The 21,341-nt window shown below is 39.7% G+C and overlaps 1 protein-coding gene across 1 annotated transcript; it reads left to right on the top strand.

The window, feature by feature from the left end:
* The first annotated feature begins 3,592 nt into the window (after nucleotides 1-3,592).
* On the top strand, nucleotides 3,593-21,339 carry MS4A12 (membrane spanning 4-domains A12). Its single transcript, XM_053559779.1, has 6 exons — nucleotides 3,593-3,859; nucleotides 7,542-7,667; nucleotides 8,264-8,314; nucleotides 9,943-10,059; nucleotides 13,449-13,560; nucleotides 21,017-21,339. The coding sequence occupies exons 1-6, from the start codon at nucleotides 3,593-3,595 to the stop codon at nucleotides 21,337-21,339; spliced, it is 996 nt and encodes a 331-aa protein (XP_053415754.1).
* The last annotated feature ends 2 nt before the right edge of the window (nucleotides 21,340-21,341 follow it).

Genomic DNA, 21,341 nt, shown 5'->3' with positions numbered 1-21,341 from the left:
TCATCTTCACTCTGCTAAAAATGAATTTAATGTGACATCAAGGGAGAAAGAAAGGAGAAAAAGGAAAATTTTTGAATTTTTATTTGAAATATTTATTTGAAATGTAATCAAAGCGCAAATGGGGAGCTTTTCTTTTATCACTAGAATCTCATTCTTTTGATCTAATCAGATCTTCTATTTTTTATGTATTTCTTGTGCTTAAAATAATGGCAGCTGTTCTAACTTTAGAAAAGATAACTGATGGTAAATATCTTACCAATTGTCAGAGGAAAATTGCGAGTGGTAGAGAGGTAGAAATCTATGAAAAGAATCTATTAATTAGTGTCCCTTTTCTTGTATAATTTACAGGATTATCCCCATTTCAATTGAATATATAATTTACAGGATTATCCCCATTTCAATTGAATAATCAATTATCCTCTCAAGCATGTTAACTGTTTTCATATTAGGTCATTTTGTTATAAACTAAAAGGATTGGAAGTGGCTCCGATCTTTGACTGTTTTCATGAAACCAGAACTTGACCCAATAAAAATGTATCCTGAGACTAGCCATAATTTTATAGACCTAGCCATTGCTAATCTGGGTTCTATTTGAAATGTGTAGATCTTTGTCCAGAAACTAAATAGCAGATATGAAATGAGAAATTGTTGACAAATAAATTGTCTTGAACTTTTCTTATCACATTTCTCAAAAGACCAAAAAAAAAAAAAAATGCAATTCTCAACAGCATAGGAGAAGGTAATAAAATCATACACTTGCAGAAACATGGGACAACTGTTCAACCGTATCCCTTTCAAGAAAATTCTTCTTCTGATTAATTACTGTACCCTGAGCCTCCATCTCCTATTTCCTGTCTCTTGGTCTTCTTTTGAAGCTCAATCCTTTGAATAAACTTTTCATATGGCCACATCTACTGCTTAAAACAAAATAGAAGACCATGGGCTCTAATAACAAAATAATAACTACCTTCTACCAAGCACTTGCCATGTGCCAGGCACTGTTCCAACAGCGCTACACAAGTTAGGATCATTTGGTCTTTATATTAACTCCTTTAAATGGCATCATCTGTTATTTTACAGTTGAGACATAAGAACAAAACAGGATGCAGATTAAGAGACTTATTCAAAGCCCCAGAGTTAGTGAAGTAGCAGATTAAGGATTAGAAAAGAGGGCTGGAACAACATTTGGCCACAGAAACCAGATCCACAGGGTGCACGACTTCATGTTCTCAAATGTTACTTTAGAGTTATAGAGAATCACTCTAACATTCGCGGCTATGAAACTGTTTGTTTTTCCTTATTTAAAATAAGCTTTTGCTAAAATTTGTTTCCATTTTGAAGAAATAATCGTTTTGCAATCAGATATTTCAGAAATGCGTTTTCTCATTCTTCGCCCAGTTTTCAGACATTTTCAGCTGTATCTAGCGTCTTAGGGTAAGGGTGATGAATATAGCTTCGGGATTCAATTGCCTCACTGTGAAATAAGGATGACATTAGTACAGTACCTACCCCATGGGGTCTGTTAAAGAGCAAGAGAGAGAATTTTTCCACACACTTAACAGAGCAATAACAGAGTCAACCTGGGTAGCTGTCATGGGCACTATTCTGAGAACTTTGCATAGGATAACTCTTTAATACTCAGAGTGTATCTGAGTATTATCTCAGGACGATATTCTTATTTGCCCCATTTTACAAACAGAAAACAAAGGCAAAGATGGGTTAAGAAACTTGCCAAAGACTGTAGCTGATGTCAAAACCAGGACTCTATCCCCAAATTCACATGTCTAAATGTGCAAATCTACAGCCCCTCTTGTGCCCACAGTCAGTGTCTAATAAATGTTAGCTCTCTCGATAGTTCACCTGAGGTTTGCTAAGGAGAAGCCTTACTAACATAATTACTGAGTCACTGAGAAGTCATCGATCTGATTTATAATTCTCTCTCCACGGCGTCTGCAGACAGCAGTTTTATTGCTGGGTTGTTGTAGGAGCCGAGTCAATGCCCTGTCACTGAGGTTGGCTGGAGGACAAGTTGCGAGAGTTCACAGGGAAGCTGTGTGGCTGCAGTGGGGGACACTGAACCAATTGTCAAGTGTTCCATTTCTGAGTCCTATCGGTGCCATACAAATTTCTATATAGCCTTGATTATGTCCATTAACTCCTCTCAGCTTCAATTTCATATCCGTAAACCAAGGTATATGAGACAGGATAATTAGAAGAGTTCCTTCCTGCCTTGAAATTTCAGGATTCTATGAGCACAGGTTCGGAATAAGTGTCCCTGTTAAACACCAATGTGCAATGTGCCAACAGGTTATTTGTATTTTTCATACTTCATACTAAGCATGAGGGCATTCATTACTTCTCCTTTCTTGATATTCATGAAGTACAAGAAAATAGCTTGGAGAATAAGATTTCAACAACAGGAATCTAAAAACACCAAAGGCAATTTTTTTAAGTGTCATAATTTTCTTTCAAGGATTATGAGTAACTCTTGTCCATTAACTAGTTGTGCTGGTTTATTCCAATAAAATTTCCCTTGGCCACAGGGGGCTCGAGATGCTTTAAACTTTCACAGGGGCAGATATGAATAAGAGATCTCAAGAGTCATTTTCTCAAAAAACAAGAGAATTAACTTAAGTGGCTATGTACAAACTATCTACTTTTCCAACTACTAAAAAACAATTTTCACCTTGGCCTGCTTTCCTTGCCATCCAATTGTATTACTGACTCTTGTACATGTATGAGTCTTTTATTTGTTGCTGTAACAAATTCCCACAAACTTACTGGCTTAAAAACAGCTCCCTTATTTTATCTGATGGTTCAGATAAAGGTCAGAAATCCAACACTGTTTGCACAGATAAGGCCAGGTTTCAGCAGAGCTATGTTCCTTTCTGGAGGATCTAAGGAAGGATCTGTTTCTCTGCTTTATCCAGCTACCAGAAGCCACCCATATTCCTTGGCCTACAGATGCCTTCCTCCATCATCAAAGCCAGCAGTATAGCATTTCTCCAACCCCACTTCCGTAGTATCTTCTCTTTCTCTGACTTTCTTCTGCCTCCCTCTTCTACTGAAATGGGCCTTTGTGATTACATTGGGCTCACCCAATAATCCAGGACAATCTCCCTATTTTAATATCAGTAGCTTATTAGCAATCTTAATGACACTCGCCACCTTAATTCCCCTTTGCCATGTACCCTCTCATATTCACAGGTTCCTGGATTCAAATGTAGTCATCTTTGGGAAGGGTAGTATGCTGGCAATCATAGTCTCTTCTTTCTGTTGTCCTTCAGATACAGGGAAGACACACACACATACACACACATTCCTATGTATACACTTTACAAAATCAAATGAAAATTGGAATCACTTTACAAAATCAAATGAAAATCATCTTCCGCTCCTTCACTTATTCCAAATTATAGGTGATACAGGATTCCAGTGTCAAACGAGAATCACATTTCTATGAGTTGTCATTGCCCACTGCTCACTTGCTGTCTCCCATCAGCATAGAGTATTGACATTTAAGAAGATTTTCTTTTGTTTGTTTTCTGGGAGAATGTATTACTTTGGTATGTTTTGTAATACTTAGGACACAATGATGTCATCAAAGCCAACGAGCCACCCTAAAGTTCATGACACGATACCCAACCCTTACCCAGCAAGCAGCTTTATGGCTCTCAGGTTTCAACAGCCTCCAGGTTCGATAAACAAAGGAAACCAAGCTCAGGGTGACCAGCCTCCCTTCATCATATTGCCAGGAATCGTTGCTGGAAGTCATCGGGGTCAAGAAAATACACAAATGATAAATCCAGCTTTGGGAATAGTGTCAACAAATTTTACAGAAGAAGCAAAGGCACTAGGGGTAAGTATTTTTACCAACAGAATTTTAATCACACATCTTCAAGATTTTCTTGTACCTATAAATTATAGGTAGAGAGAATACCAACCAATTATTCTTTTTTCAGGAAACTCTCTCTCTTTTTAGGTAGAAACAGTTACATAGATCAAGTTCATTTTATTTTAGATTCAAGAAAGAATCTAACAGGTGACAGAGGACTTTAATGTTAGTATGAAGATTTTGTAATACTCACATGATAAAAACACCACTGCTTCTAGCTAGAGCTCACTGCTGCAAACGATTTTTTGGACAACCCCAACCCTGTCTCTGGATTGGTTGCAAACTGGTATCTGTATATGAGTGAGTTCACATTAAAATGAAAATTAAATGGCTGCCTTAAAGGGGGAGAAACCAAACACGCAGTCTGGTGAAGGCTGAGTGTGAAAGAATGAGGGAACCTTCCACCTGTGCTGTATCACAAGTTCCCTTGGAGATGCTGTGACTTAACTATCACCCTACTTCTGCAAAGGGCACTTTGAACTGAACACCTTATTTCTGCAGGCATTGTAAAAAGGTGAAGTTTCTACCTGCCTCGGAAGAATTGTTTGTCCCTTTGCTGTGCCTTCCAGATATCTCATTCACACCCCTAATGCAATTCCACCAAATTGTATTAAATCTCTCCCCATGAGTGGCTCCAAATTCTCTATTAGATCACTCTGTAAATCTTACTTACTGCTCATTATGTCTCAGAAACTCTTCTAGTCACCTCACAACCTATTTCAAGTTTTGATGCTTTAGGAAAGTAAAAATAAAAATCAGTTCCCCTCCAGGAGTCCAGCGAAGCTGTGGAGGCAGCTCTGAGGAAACTGCAGATGGAAGAAACCCTCTTCCTCCTATTCATCAAATGGGGCAAACTAGCACACTCAGCTGAGCCCGCACAGACTCCACACAGGTGGAAACATCAAAGAGCACCAGGCTCTACACACAGTACAGGAGGAAAGTGCCCTGTGTGTCAACTACAGCTGGGATGTCACCTAACAAATGCAAATGATGTAACCTAATCATACGGACCCTTATATTAATCCTAAATAAAAAAAAAATTAAGAAGGAAAACTAAGAAAAAAAGGTATTGGAGGGAGGGTGATTGGTGGGATTACACCTGCCGTGCATCTTACAAGGGTACATGTGGAACTTAGTAAATGTAGAAGGTAAATGTCGTAACACAATAACTAAGAAAATGCCAGGAAGGCTATGTTACCAGCGTGATGAAAATGTGTCATATGGTCTATAAAACCAGTGTATGGTGCCCCATGATCGCGTTAACGTACACAGCTATGATTTAATAAAAAAACAAAAGGTATTAAATGATATAGAGAGAATAAAGAAGTATAAAAAGGATGAGAAGTTCCAGGCAATGAGGGGCACTGCCAAGTTGATTGGGTGGGCTCTCCTGGGTACCCAAAGACCCAGCAAAGACATGAAGTTAGGAGTGAACCGATGCCGACATTGAGGCAAGAGGAAACAACCAGCATAAAGGTCTTTAGCCGAAAATGTGTGTGATGTGTTTGAAGAACAGGGAGGAGGCCAGTAAAGCGGAACAGAATGAGCAAGGGCCGGAGGGCAGGGGCGGCAGAGGCCGGATCCAGTGAGGCCTGGAGACCCAGAGGGTTTGGCTTTTACCGAGTGGAATGAGCAGCCACAAGAGCACGCTGCCTGTTATGAAGAGGCGTGTAATAAAAATACTTTCAAAGCTTTTGCTTTGTAAAATCTCTAGTTGGCAGAAGCTACCTCCTGTCCCTGAAGATTATACATCCACACCATTAACAGCCCCCGGTCACCACTACAGTGCAGGGTGTGGAGCATCGGCACCAATCGATCCAGAACTTAAAGTGCCTCTGTGGCCAAAAATGCAGGCAAATTTTTGTCCAAACTTTTTTTTGTTTGAGACAGAGTCTCACTATGTCACCCTCGGTAGAGTTCATGGCATCACGGCTCACAACAACCTGAAACTCCAGGGCTTAAAGATTCTCTTGCCTCAGCCTACCAAGTAGCTGGGACTACAGGTGCCCGCCACAACGCCCAACTATTTTGTTGTTGTTGTTGCCATTGTTGTTTTTTTCAGCTGTTCCAGGTCGGACTCAAACCCGCCAACCTTGGTGTATGTGGCCGGCGCCCTGCCCACTGAGCTATGGGCGCCACACTTGTCCAAACTTTTAAATCGGTCCTGCAGGCAATTTGATCAATACATGGTTCAGCAGGGCTATCAGAAGAGAGAAGGAGGCTGATATGAGTCCAAGATCTAACTGCCCCTCATCAAGATGACAGGAAGGATGAGATGAGGAGTCTGCAGTCAGACTCTAGATGGCTGCTCTAGAGAAAAGCTTGTTAAAACAAATAGAAAGTCTAATGCGGAAGCTCTTCCAGTGAGACTGGCTAAATGGTCTATCACCCCTGGGAAGCTGTGTGTGGGAGTATGGTGTCCATGTGCATGGATGAGCAGGAAGAATTTTTCAGAGAGAATGAAAAAACATTTGTAAGTTTTATCTGAATCTCAAAGAACTTCATTATTCAAAAAAATTGAGCTCAGCATTATTTATGAACCTGAGTTCTTTCCCCCAATGTTACTTCAATTTAATTGTATTCAGTGGATATTTTTTGAAGAAATAAACACAGAGACCTTTGTATGTGCAATCTTCTTGGATAGTTAAGACATAAATATTGGAAGAAATGAAGTACATAAATCTACAATCAACTTTTAGAACAATCTACAATGAGTCTTTCTCAGAAATTTCTGTTTGTCTAGGATTAAAAAGGTAATAAGAGGTACAAGGGAGTAAAAGATATATCTCTTATCTCTGAGGATGTGTCTCTTGACTGATAAAATTCTTTCATAACTGAGATTTTAAAGAAAATGAACAATATAAATCAGTATAAAGCCAAGTAAAAAGGTGCATTATATAGCATGAGATACAACATAAATCTAGGAAGAAAGGGAAAAGGTTAATTTGTCCGGTACAATCAGGAAGACTGCAGGGAATAGGTGGAGCTGCCACGACCCCAAGAGAAGACAATACCAGAGGGCTCCCCAGGCAGGTGTCAACTCTGGACTCAATTTGCTGCATTAAACTCTCAGATCTTCCCCTTAGTAACTGTGGACATTGGACACCTACTTTCTTTATGTATCTGTGTCTCTATAAAATTATTTTTTGCATGAAAAAAATAAATGTATTTAGAACAGAACCAAGCACATAATTAGATGATTCTGTCTTCATTGATTCCTTTACCTACAACTGGTGTTACCTAAGCGGAGAAGTGATTCGTTTGAACAATACAGTCACCGAAGTCACAGTTAAACTGTTGTGTTTTTTCCTAACAATCTTTTAGAGGGTGCCCAGGAAATTTCAATGCACGGGTAAGCAATTGTGTTTTCAGAAGAATTCTCCTTGGGCCACCCCAGCTAGTTAATCTCCCCAAATACCTCAACAAAGCCTTATGCTGAGGTTCTAGAGTGCCCCCCCACACCCTTATTCTAGTGCCTATCAAATCTCAGCCCACCTCCTGCTTACAGCACATGCCTAAATGATGCCCACGGATACTGGCAATATATAAGCAAGTAATAATCAGGGGTAGGGTTGATAGTAATGTTTCACAGGCCCAAAAGTGATCAGGCAACTTTAAAATGGCTGCTTGCTTTTTTTTTTTTCAGGCAATCCAGATCATAATTGGATTGGTGCAGATTGGTTTTGGAATTACTTGGGGCATAAAATACCTCGATACACACATTCTCTCCATTACTTTTACTGGCGGATATCCATTCTGGGGAGGCCTCTGTGTAAGTACATTGATAGAATTCCTCTCTTTCTCAGACCATAAAGCATACATATCTCCAACTCAGTCACAACCCATTTCTGGATAAGCTCTGCATCTGTGGGCCAGAGAATTTAGAGTAATAATTGCTCTGATTAGACATATACAGGGAAAACTTACTCCCCATCTGAACTAGAAGTTTAAGCCTATGTCCTAATGTTTACTATAATCAAGTAATCAGCAAGCCAACGTTTTAGTTCCTTATTATATTTTAGATGGAAATGTACGTGCTGGGTGGAGACTGGCAAAGAAGGTGACCAGAAACATGACTAAAAATATGTAATAGATGACAAGAAGAGCTGAAGTGGTAAGCCCAGGAGCCATCAGAACAAGGGAAGCTTTTACATGCACAGTTCTTCATATGCAATAAATTAAGGAGAAAAAATTCAAAAAGGAGTTAGGAACATACCCCTAAGAGTTATTCCAGAAAATTGAGAAGCACGAGAGGAAATTTTAAGAAGGGAACTAGATGAATACAAACAGACCAAATTTTCATACAAAGAGAAGTTCCCAAGCACAACCAGAGAACCCACCATTTCACACATTTGTCTGTTTCTACAGTTCATTACTTCTGGCGCTCTCTCTGTATCCAAGGTCTTTTTCCCTTGTCTGGTAAGTTGAAATGTTTCTAATTTTTAAACCCCTATAAATATCAGTTTAATTTATTGGCGAGGAAAATTGAAAAGGCAGATTTAGAAACTGGGAATGGGTACACATTTCCCAGAATACCTGTTGGCTGTTTTCATGGTCTGTGTGTTGGAATGGGGGAATGGTTCACGCCATCGGCCACTCAGAAGTGGCAGTGCTCATATCCTGACACATTCACAAGGGAGGGAAGTAATAAAGATAAGGCTTATTTAAGCTTTAACCTAAAAGCTTCCTAATTTGTTCAGGTCACAAAAGTAGAAATGCAACTAAGAATGGGAAACGCTGACTCGCCACTTCAGTAACAAAAATCTCTGCTATCCACTAGTCATGCTCAGCTCTGCCTTGTGCTGTTACCTTTCATTTGTGCACGTCTCCTATTCTTATTCAGATTGGGTTTTTGTTTTACAGTTCTCTAAATCACCATTACAAGCATCTAGCTCATTCCATGAGAATTGATACAAAATAATCACTTAGACAAGGCTTTCAATTCTCTTGGTCACAGCAACCCAGCTACTTCAATTTCTTGGTCTGTACCACAAGGAAGAAAATGATTTGTTCAGAACTAGAGCCAACTAGAGCAGTTTGGCAGTTATATGTAATCCAACAGAAGAGGAAAGGATGGGGAAATGGGGACACAGAGTGGTGCAGCTCACACTCCTCCAGACAAAACCAAAACAAAATAATTAAATTAAATTAAATTAAAATCAGCCTAATCGGGATTATCCAATCCTGGTGTCATCCAATAACAAAATAAAACTCTTCTTCTGCATCCTCTATGAGTCCTTTCCTCTCCCTGAGATTGTCCAAGCATAGACTCTGTCGTTTGGGAGAAAAGAAGCACTGAAACGTATTTAAGGTAATTCTTCTCAGAGCTGTGTGGGGCCCTTCGGGAGATGCCAAGGTACGGTGCTACAACTTAAAGAATTTGACCCTACCACCCACAGCAAATCAGCTGAGGACTTGGTTTCACAATTATTCTGCTTTATGTCACAATACCATTGTAGAAATGGATAGACTTGCCCACGCCTCTACCCACAAATGCTGAAAGACTTTCTTCTTCTAAATTTGAGGTTCTTTACCTTGTCCCTAAAAAGACTTTGGGGCGTTCCTTAATTCTAAATTTATTAGTAAAACTGTTATGTCTATATACTTTTCTATCTATAAAATCATGTGCTGTAGTCCTACCTCATACAATGGCTGTAAGAGTTAAATAAGATAATGTATTTAAATAATGCATCCAAATAATTTAATATTAAATTAAATATTGTCTATTGTTATAGACAAATTCTCATTAAAAATATATTTGTTCTTTGTTTTTATAAAGAAAATATAGTTGTTATTGTGGATGACGCTTTTAGATAAATATAAAAGCGTACATTTTGGTACTGTTAGAAGTACCCTACGTCTAGACTACACACTGAGTAATGTTTATGATAACTTCCCAGAAGGGCAGAAAAGAAAGTCATTTCAACTTGAAGAATTGTAGCAGGATTTCCAAGATTAAGAGCCATTAAATCTGATTAACTCTTTTCATTTAATTTCATGGACCCTATATCCCACATATAATTTATTTTTCTTGTCATCTTGACTAGATAAGAGGCAGTCTGGGAATGAATATTGTTAGTTGTATCTTTGCCCTTACTGGAGTGATTCTGTTGGCGGTGGATATGTACATCGATGTCAAATTTCAACAAAGCAATGTGGCAGTGGTAAGTGGACTATCATCTAGCACATGCCTGTCCTCTTTCTACTCCCATGGAGTGGGTCTTTTGTCTTTTATTACTGTACATCAACTCTAGTGGAAAATCATTTTCTATTCTGGCTCTATGCCAAGTCAAATAATCTCTAGCACTGTTGAACCAAGTGAGAGACTTACCTCTACAGACAGGCTAGGCAGAAAGGGCATCCATTTTTGTTCCACCTCACTGTTAATCACATAAATAATAAGGAAGGGTTTAGAGAGGCCTCCAAGACTCCTAAAATTGCCCCACAATTGTTTTCCAAAGGTTTTTGGAAAATTTATATAAATTTTGGAATTTATATAAATTTTGAAATTCCATATAAATAACATAGTCAATTTATTGAATAGCTTTCTTTTTTCAAGTAAGAATGAGGTGAGAGAGAAATGGGAGTGACAAGAATATCTGATTTCTACTAAAGACCCGAAGAATGAAGCAGATGTAAAATGTGGCACATGCCTCTGACTGTGCTCAAAACAGAATCACCTGATCATTATCATTACATAGGCCAACCAGGGACTCTGTCTCAGGAAGAAACGGGTAACCTGAAGCCACAATTCTTAAAACCTGTAAAGATGGAACAACATGGCATAAAATGAGGTGTCATCCTGCCCCACAGCCAGCCATCTTAAGGATTTTAGTCTTCATTCTGAGAGCAAGAGAAAGCCACAGAAGGGGCATTTTAGGTTTTGGTTTTGGTTTTTTTGGAGGGGTTGGGGGTTTTGAGGTAGTATTCACTTTTAAAAAGCAGAGTCTCTTAAATTGCTGTGGGTCACATATATCTTAATAAATAGAATGTATCCCTTTTATATCTAGAAGATAGAATATTAGACAACATTAACAGGCTAGGCACAGTGGCTCACATTGTAGCAATCTTAGTATTCTGGAAGGCTGTGGCAGGAGGAACTTCAGCTCGGGAGACCAGCCTAAGCAAGAGCAAGACCTCATCTCTACTAAAAATTTAAATTAGCCTGGCATTCTGGCAGATGCCTATAGTCCCAGCTACTTGGGAGGCTAAAGCAAGAAGATTTCTTGAATACAAGAGATTGAGGATGCTATGAGCTGTAATGACACCATGGCACTCTACTCAGGGCCACAGAGTAAGACTCTGTCTCAAAAGAAAAAAAGACAAGCAGTGCCTGTGGCTCAAAGGAGTAGGGCCCAGACCCCCCATATGCCAGAGGTGTTGGGTTTAAACCCAGCCCCGGCCAGAAACTGCAAAAAAAAAAGGACAATATTTTGAACAAACAGCCACAAAATATTTCTATTATCAGTTCATTCAGTACTGTGTAAGTAACTCCAGTCCACTAGAACTTGAAGTAGCCATCTTCTAAAGCCACATGCTTCTCAACTAAAGGATTCTGGAATCCTGACGCCAGTCACTAGTATGACCTGAATGAGATGTCTGTTGTTTAAAGTGTCGATAGTTTGAAGCAGCTGGCATACTACTTTTCCATCAGGCTCTGAGATTGTTCTTTGCTAAAGACACAGAAGAGTTTTAAGTGTGGAACAGAAATGCTCACATTTGGGTTTTGAAAGAACCACTCTTTTTGCAATGTAAAGAAAACTTTTTAAGGGGGCAAAAAATAGATAAGAAGGCCTCTTGGTGAATAAGACAGAGTGAAAGAAGAACACAAAATTCATCCTTTAAAATAAAAACCACAGGCCAGGCACAGTGGCTCATGCCTATAATCCTAGCACTCTGGGAGGTAGAGGCAGGAGGATCACTTGACCTCAAGAGTTCAAGATCAGTCTGAGCAAGAATGAAACCCTGTCTCTAAAAACTAGTGGCCATCACGGCAGGCACCTGTAATCCAGCTACTTGGGAGGCTGAGGCAAGAGGATTACCTAAGCCTGAGAGTTTGAGGTTACTGTGAGCTATGATGATTCCATGGCACTCTACTGAGGGTGACAAAGTGAGACTCTGTCTCAAAAAACAAAAAAAACCCAGCTTTTGTATAGTGGTGCCCAAACAGAGAAATAAATTGCTCTCATGTGACTCAAGGTGGCAGAAGGAAACAGCTCCCATACCTGGCTCTTGTTTTCCCAGAAACAAGACTGATTGGAAGCCAAAAAGTACTGAAAAATGTCTCTAATGCTCTGAAAAGACTAGGGTAGAGGGCAGTCAATTCTGAGAAAGGATAAAATAAATCCTGCATGGAAGCAGCCCATGGGTAGCACCCCACCACCTCCAGAGACGTAGGAGAGGGCACTGTCTTCCAGGGCACTTGGCTAACATGGCGGGGTGCACAGAATTCCACAGCAGTAGAATCTGCCTCCAGTGATGCAGAAGGCCTGGGTATCGGACACGTAGCAGACTCTCAGAAGAAAGAGAAAGCAAAGTGCGTGTTCAGTAGCAGGCACCATGCTTAGTGCTGGCTAAGCTAGCTCCCTCCCTGCGACCCCTGCATGATTAACACTGAGGAAAGTGGACAGGAAGCAATATTTAGTGTTCAAGATGTAGAGGGAAACAGGAAGACACATGGGACCCAGTAGAAGAGTGAATCAAGGAAAATTCACCTGCACTATATCTGATCAAATAGAAGGCCTGTGCAGAGTTTGAGTAAACTGAAGACAGTAGAACCTCTGTAAAGTGAGAACTATAACAAACTGGTCACCATATGGAGGTGGTCAACATAAGGAACGAGGGCTACTGATGTGGTGCATGTCCAGTCTATGAAAATTAGGCGGTGGTCAGTGTAGGGAGGTGGTCAACTATGGAGGTTCTACTGTACTTTTATTTCAGAACAGGAATAACGTGATTCTCCTCGTAGAGAAGGATGCTTCTCTTTTGACCTTGTTATTGTTGTCACCCACTTGTGCTAGTTTTCCATACATAGCCCTTCTTCCATCTGCCTTTGTCTATACAGAGAATAGAATAATGGTCATTAATGTTCATTTTGGCATTTGGAATGACTAGTTTGTTTCTATATTAGTTAAGGATTTGTAATGAGTGGGTAACATTTTAATAAACACATGGGGGCCACTGCAAAGAAAAAAAAATACCACCTTTTAAATATTTTTAAATGAAAAAGTGTACTTGCCAAAAGGAAAGTCTTCTGGTTGTTTTTTGTTTTTTTTTTTCCAGTTTTTGGCCGGGGCTGGGTTTGAACCCACCACGTCTGGCATATGGGGCCAGCGCCCTACCCCTTTGAGCCACAGGCACCACCAGTCTTCTGGTATTTTTAAAACAACCCAAAATAAATTCACCCCTACAATAAGCATTTGATGATAATGAATCAAATCATACTCACTGAGCAAGTTGAGTATGAAGAACAGCACATTTGTTGAGTCAATAACTTTTTGAAGCTTGTGTGAGGCCTTCCTAGTACCCCAAATTTCACTGAGTTTATTTCTAGTTTCAGATTTCTCGAAATGTCATTTCACCCATCGTATTCATCTTCTCCATCTTGGAGTTCTGCATAGCCAGTGTCACCACCCATTTTGCCAGGCAATCAATCTCCAACGTCAGTAGGGTGAGTTGGGTCTCTACTCTGTAAAATAACCTGAATACACCCAAGAGAATACATACTTGGGTCTGCTAAATCCCACTGTGGACTTACCAAATTGTCCTTTATCCTTGACTGTGCTGGGACCAGGGGAAACTCAGTAGCATCACAGTAACAATATTTCTTGTTCTATTCATTCTTTCCAGTCTGTTCTGGTTGTTCCAACTATGTATGCAAACAACCCCTTGCCATCAGAGTTGTCCTCTCCCCCTCCCATAAATGAAAGCTATCTACATCCTGAGGTATTAAAAGAAAAAGAAGCATCAGTCTACTCTCATGCAGTAAAACCACTCTCAGAAACTTAAGAAAATGTCTTTTATGGTCCATGGTGATGGTGATTTCTAATCTTTAAAGACTATGTCTGAGATTTGTTCTTAGCTTGGTCCCTGATGATTATTCTGTCTCTCGGTCATGGTCTCTCCCCACGTGCCATAAAAACACACTGGCAAAAGTGTCAGACTAGATGACTGAAAAATGACTCTGCGACTCTCTTAAAGTTAGAACATTTGCTGTTCATGTTACCTTTTCCTCAATAAAATGTTACTAGAAATATAAGCTGTTTTTAGTATTTTTTAAATTTGTTTTGGTTTTGTATAGGTTGTAGAGCAAAGCTTGGTAGATATTCAAGAGGCATGATGTTTGATCATATAACTACAGTCTTTTCAGGCACATTAAACTCACTTGCGATGGGGCAATAGCAGGGCAAGGAGGGTGCATTGAGGGGTTTTGATTTGACCTTTGGCCTTTTATTTTTGGTGTGTTTAAAAGCCAGTGAGAACAACCCAAGGAAGAGGGAAGTCGAGAGATCAAAAGAAAGATGAAAGAAATGGCCAAAGTCATGAAAAAGGGCAGTTTCTCTACCTAACAGAAAGAAAGTAAGATGTGATTGTTGCCGATATCCATAGGTTTCCAGTATGTGGTAGTGAGCACATAAGGAGGTTCCAATATGATGGCTCCTGTCATCCCTGTCAAAGTAGCAGTGAGGTCATGTCCATGGTGGGCCACATGGGTAGTTACACCATTTAACACAATGGGAAATGTGGGGAAAGTCATGGAAATTAAGAATAACGTGATCAGAGAAACCAAGGAAGACTGTCAAGCTGTACTGAGAGCACTTTGAGGGGGTGATAGCATATTTATCGTACGAACAAATTGTTCCAGCAGAGCTTGGCTGCTCACATATGGACCTAGACTAAGTATCTATTTGATTACATCCAGCATTAAATGTTTGGTGCCCCTAACCCTCACGTTGTTCAAGGGTCAAATATCTACTTTCAACTCTTGCTTCCTGTAAGTTATTGTTACCTTTTAATGGTACCTGGGAACCCCTAACTATCTAGAGCAGTGGTTCTCAACATGTGAGTCATGACCCCTTTTTAACAATGAAAATACATTGCGGCATTAGGAAGGTTGAAAACCACTAATCTAGAGTGTCAATTGCTTCTCTCCCTAACTTCTCTTTTAACTGGATAGTCGAATGATGCTAATAGAGTTCATTGTCAACCATGTAAAATTTTTATTTGAGGTTCTTAAGAGCATGAAAAATACCTTAGCAATTTAAATAATACTGCAATAATAAAATGCTTATGTAAAGGATTCATTTAAATCAATGCTATCATGCTTTTATTCAACTAAGAATGAATGCTATTCATTCATTCATCAAACAAATTTTTATTGAGTACCTACTTTGTACAGGGCAGTGTTCTGTGTACTTGAGAAAAATAGTCAAAAATTCTGTTCCTTGGAAGCTGATATGATCAAAGCATTAAACTTCCTGTGAAAAAAAATAAAAACAAATTTGATTTCAAAGTTTAAGACTTCTAAGTTTTCTGAAAATATACCTGTATCCTGAGACCCAAAAAGGTGACTGAAGTAGAAATATATTCTAGTATGCAGGTCACAAGCCTACTAGTAATGTGTTACTGTTTAAAGTTCTTATGATATTTTCATCCTGTAATTCTAAAAGAGTGTTCATTTACTCATTGATTTGCTTTTAAAAAAATAAGTATTACACTATTAATTTGTGGCCAAACACTATGCTAAGCTATTGCATAACATTTAGGCTTTACATATTTTTTTTCATTTGGGGCAGTATAAAATGGGATGGAGTACTTGAAAGAGTTCATGGCACATAGTAGATAATAAATATTTGTTGAATGAAAAATAAAAATAAAAAATAAAATGGGATGGAGTTGGATCTATTTCAAGGCCAGTGCTCATGTGGTTTTTTCTCACACAAGTAAGTAATGCTGGATTTGAGTACAAAGACTTTGCCTGAGAAATATGACCTAAGTTATATATATACACACATACACACGCGCCTGCACACCCAACTGCATCCTTTACTCTGTCTCTTCCCTCCTCAGAAGTTCAAAGGTGATTATTAGATCTTTAGGGTTCTAGGGTGTCTTCTAATTCTAAACCCTAAGGTTTTAGAGAAGATAAATAATTCATCATGGAATGCATGAGTTCAGGAGTTAGTTATGACCATGGAACACTATGCAGCCTTAAAAAAGATGGAAACTTTACCTTTTTTATGTTTACATGGAGGGACCTGGAACATATTCTCCTGAGTAAAGTTATCTCAAGAATGGAGGAAAAAGTATCCAATGTACTCAGTACTTCTATGAAACCAACTTATATTTACTCACACTTACTTATGAAAGATAGAACACAACTATAGCCCAGGATGAAGGAGAGAAATGGAGTGGGAAGGGAGGGGAGGGGGTGAGGTTTGATAGAGGGAGGGTAAATGGTGGGACCACCCCTATGGAGCATATTGCAAGAGTACAAGTCAAATCTGTCAAGTGTAGAACATAAATGTCTTAACACAATAATCAAGTAAATGAGGTGAAAGCTATGTTGATTGGTTTGATGTAAGCACGTCAGATTGTATAAAAAAAATCAACACATTGTACTCCACATATGCATAAATGTATTCATGATCTATGTGTATTTGACTTAATAAAAATAAAAAGAGTTAGTTATGTTTCCAGAATCCATAAATATATCCTAGGTATGTATGTATTGTGTACATGTATGTGTGTGTGTGTGTAATCATATATAGTTGATCCATACCTGGCCAACACAACATTTCTGAAAGCTCTCTTTCCCACAGCCTGATTGGATTTGTTCTGGCCCTATAATAATCAATCAATCACAATTTTCACCTTTTCTCATGCAGTAGATGCTGGCCAAATTGAGTTTTAATGATCAGGTTTAGCAACAGTCCTCAACCTTATTGGCACCAGGTACCTGTTTCATGGAAGACAATTTTTCCAGAGACCAAAGGAGGGGGGCCTGGTTTCAAGATGATGGCATTTTATTTTTCACTTTATTTCTACTACCGTAATATATGATGAAATAATTATACAACTCACCGTAATGCAGAATCAGTGGGAGCTCTGAACTTGTTTTCTGGAAACTAGATGGTCCCTTCTAGGGTTGCTGGGAGATAATGACAGATGAAGCCTCACTTGCTCACCTGCCACTCACCCCCTGCTAGGCAGCCTGTTCCTAACAGGCTACGACTGGTCCACAGCCTGGTGGTTGGGGACTGCAAGGGTATAGGGTACAGAGCATCCCCAGGCATCTATTTACATGGTGATCAAGGGAAAAATCCTATGGAAATTTTGAGTTCAGGTATCTGAAGCTCGAGCTGAAAGCTCCAGGAAATGGAGTCCAGTGACCAAAACAGGTCTGATGCCTCTGGAGAAAGAGATGTGCTCTCACGAGGAAGACTGAAGAGAGCACAACGGTGCTTGAACACCTGCAAGGCTCTGGAGCGTGGGGGCCCTGGGAGGGAGCCCCTGGGCAAGGCAGCCTTCTTCTGGAGAAGGTGCAGCACAGCCTGAGAAGCCTAAGAAGCAGATGCAAAGTAGTGGCTCTTCACACACTGCAAAAGCTCACAGAGGCCTGCCGGAGAACACATGTGGAAAACTCTGAGGCCTCCCAGAAAGACTTTGGGGAAGGGAGGGTTGCAGGAAACTGACGTCATTCTTTTGCAAATATGAATGCAAATGAGGCAAATTTGGCCATGCAGCCAAATGGAGAAGACTTCTGTATCAACGTCTTGGAAAAACTGGCTGATTTTTGCCTTTTCCACTTCTTTTCGCATTTAAGACAAAGTCTTCCTCTCTCTAGGCTATTCTCTGTAAGACAATTTTTAATGTTTAACCATTGACTCTTCTCTCCTGACTCCCCTCATCCCCACTCCTCAGTAACTTGGCTTCATTCTTAAAAACAAATAGCTGTTTATTCAATTTTATCATCTCAGCAGAGTTCAACAGGTGTCACTCAATCTCTTTCTCCACACATGTTCCCAGGGACAGCTTCCCAATTTAAGTGTCATTTACAACTGGACTTTGTATTTTCACAACTCCTCCCACTCACCCAAGTAGTTAGTAACACTTTTGAATATGCTATGGACTTTGAAACTGAATATCACTTCAACCAATGCTTCAGTTTATGACCCTAATTGTACGGATGAGAAACGAAGCCAAAGAGTAATATGGTGGATTAAACACGACCATATTGGAGCTGGGAACCATCCCAAGACCTTGTGATTTCTTTAACAATATTCTTTGTGGGCTCAACAGGCCCATAGCTCAGTAAGTAGGCTGCTAGCCACATACCCTGAGGTTGGCAGGTTTGAACCCGGCCCAGGCCTGCTAAGCAACAATGACAACTGCAATAACAACAACAACAACAATAAAAAATAGCCGGGCATTATGGCAGGTACCCATAGTCCCAGCTACTTGGGAAGCTGAGGCAAGAGAATCGCTTAAGCCCGAGAGTTTGAGTTTGCTGTGAGCTGTGATGCCACAGCACTCTACTGAGGGTGACATGGTGAGACTCTGTCTCAAAAAAAAAAAAAGCAATATTCTTTGTGCAATTCCATGTCACTCAGAAAGCAGAGCCTTTCCTCGAGGAGGCACAGAGGGAAAAAAATGTGGAGATAGGATACAGATTCTGAAACTAGATTTAAATTACTGGAGTTAGAACCTCAACTCTAACATTAGCTGTGTGACCATGGACAAGACCCTTAATTTCCTCAAGCTTCAGTATTCTCGTCTCCTAAAATGAAAATAACAATCATAAGAGTGTTTAAACATCATAAGCAATGTGAAGCATTGAACATACTGCTTTGCTATAGTAAATACAAAAAACAGAGAAATAATTTTTAATTATTAAATATCATCTTCAATAAGCATCTTATTAAAGCATCTTATTTAATAGCATCTTTCTTTGGTAAGCACCTTATAAAAGGATAGCATTTAATAGTAATTGATATGGTAACAATTATATATGAGAACTGAAATCTACTACATATGTATACATGCATACCTATTATATAAATACACATATGTAAATACACCGCATTTCTACAACCAACTTCATTGCTTAGTTTCCACAGCTGATATTAATTTATTTCCACTTTTCTTATTAGAACACCTGTCCTTACACAGAAGAAACATTTTTTGTTTTCTACTGTGTAAAATGAAATTGCTCATAGAAATTTAAACAAAGTATTTTATCAGGACTTACAGCCAACAGGGTCTGTATAATAATGATTTCACCAATGGTTTTAACAATGTGTGTTATATGAGGCACTGTGGTTCCAGCACATTTTCTCTTAACATCTTTTGTAGCCCGGGAACAAATTCAAGGGAAATTAATAACATGGAGAAATATTTAAGATGACAAAGATTAAAAAGTAAGTCATATTGGGTATTAAACCATGATTGGTTGACTCTTTGTTGAAAGATACAGAATTTTTTTTTTTTTTTTTTTTTTTGTAGAGACAGAGTCTCACTTTATGGCCCTCGGCAGAGTGCCGTGGCCTCACACAGCTCACAGCAACCTCCAACTCCTGGGCTTAAGCGATTCTCTTGCCTCAGCCTCCCGAGCAGCTGGGACTACAGGCGCCCGCCACAACGCCCGGCTATTTTTTGGTTGCAGATTGGCCGGGGCCGGGTTTGAACCCGCCACCCTCGGTATATGGGGCCGGCGCCTTACCGACTGAGCCACAGGCGCCGCCCAAGATACAGAATTTTTAACAAAGAATAGGAATTGAAATGGAATCAATTCTGAACGTCCAAATCCAGGTTGTAGGCATTAGAGAAAAATCAATGTTGATTTACTGATCTGTGACATTATTAGAGGAATTAAGAAGTGCCAAGGATCTGTGCCTGCCTCATAGTTTAGTTCGGTCTTCTATTCCCGCCTGTGTTCTTATTGTACATGCCATTGGCACCTGTCCAAGAAAATGTTAAATCCAAGATAATTTCCAGAGACTGTTAGATAAATCTTAAACGAAAAGATATGTCACTTCTGTACAACCAAATAGTTCTGGCAGCAAATAACAGTAAGGGTCCATCTCATTAAAACTGGCTCTTACTACTACAGAGTCCACTAAATCTGTAAACTTGAGGTTAAATGCTCAAGGGAGCTCCTCTTTCTACAGCACACGAAATGCTTAATACTGTGAAAGCCCTGTCTGCTAATAAGGCAAGTAAAACAAAAAGAAAACTAAAGTGCTATATTATTTAAGAATGAAGTTAATATCCTCAATGATATACTGAACAATACAAAATGTAAAGACTATAAAAGAGCCTGGGCATTTTGTTTTATTTGAGGGGATTTTGGTGTCCCAATGTAAGGAAGTTTGCTGTGAGGCTAAACATGAAGTTGCTGAGTTCACAGTTGATTGTTCAGGCTCTAAAAACATCATAAAAGCTCTCCGTGGCTTTAAAACATAAATTTAGCTTTTATAAATAAAGGCACTAGAAAATTTCCTTATAAAAGCAAAATCAATTTTGTTTTCTGAATGTTTTACTCACTGGCTATCATTCACTAAGTATTTACATTGTAAGCCGAAATTTTAACCTTTCCACAATGCCAATTTAAATTTTACAACAATAAATGAAAACACATGACATTCAGTAGTTGCTTTCCAGAAATTTAATGCTTCAATAAGTCATGATAATTGCATTAACAGGGTGATCTGCACTTGTCAGTTAAAGATTACATTGTTTGCTTGAGGATTTTTCCCCCCACTTCTTAACCTCCTTCTGGATATGATTCTGTGCTCCCTCTACCTCTTTACATGTCTCTTTATAAACACTGTTATTAATCACGATCTACATCAAATACAAAACTAACACCACGTCTAACAAGAAAGGTAAATCCACCTCAGCAAGTGGATCTAAAAGTCATTTTGGCATTCATTAATTTCCTTCGTTACTTATATTTAAAAGGGGGGGAAGTGAGCCATTGACCAGCTATTTTCCTCTTTCAAACACTCAGACCACCTCAAGTGCATTTGTGTTCAACTGACTTTTCATCAGTAATTCTGGTCACTCTGCAGTGGCCGTGTGCATAAGAAACGCACCAATAAGGGCAACCTTTGGATCTAGGTTTGGAAAAGCCATTTCCGGAGACAGTAGTCCACAGGTACCCCGGCCACGTGGCTGGCAAGGCCCTAATGAGTCTGCGCAGACGACCTCCTGCAGCCAGGCCAGAGCACGCGCAGGCGCAGTACGAGCACGCTGCTGCGGCTGCGGCTGCCGCTGCGGTTGGAGACGTCACCACCCCAGGCGCCGGAGGGCCGGCTAGGTGCTGGGCTCCAGGCATCATCTGTGATGGCCGCTCGTCAAGATCTGGGATTCTGGCGCTAGGGGCACGTTCAGCCAGGATCTTCCTCTTCAGCTGGGCCCAGGCACCTGGCGTGAAGATCTAGAC

This window comes from Nycticebus coucang, chromosome 14, assembly GCF_027406575.1.
Source record: "Nycticebus coucang isolate mNycCou1 chromosome 14, mNycCou1.pri, whole genome shotgun sequence".
Taxonomy (NCBI): domain Eukaryota; kingdom Metazoa; phylum Chordata; class Mammalia; order Primates; family Lorisidae; genus Nycticebus; species Nycticebus coucang.
The sequence above is the reverse complement of the archived record's forward strand: the minus strand, read 5'-3'. Positions and strand labels throughout refer to the sequence as shown.

What these genes read in the sequence shown, in the direction of transcription:
- MS4A12 (XM_053559779.1), top strand. Translation starts at nt 3,593, where the DNA reads ATGATGTCATCAAAGCCAACGAGCCACCCTAAAGTTCATGACACGATA. An exon ending in AGGTCTTTTTCCCTTGTCTG is followed by an intron (nt 8,315 to 9,942) that starts GTAAGTTGAAAT and finishes CATCTTGACTAG; the next exon opens with ATAAGAGGCAGTCTGGGAAT. An exon ending in GCAATCAATCTCCAACGTCA is followed by an intron (nt 13,561 to 21,016) that starts GTAGGGTGAGTT and finishes CTTTGGATCTAG; the next exon opens with GTTTGGAAAAGCCATTTCCG.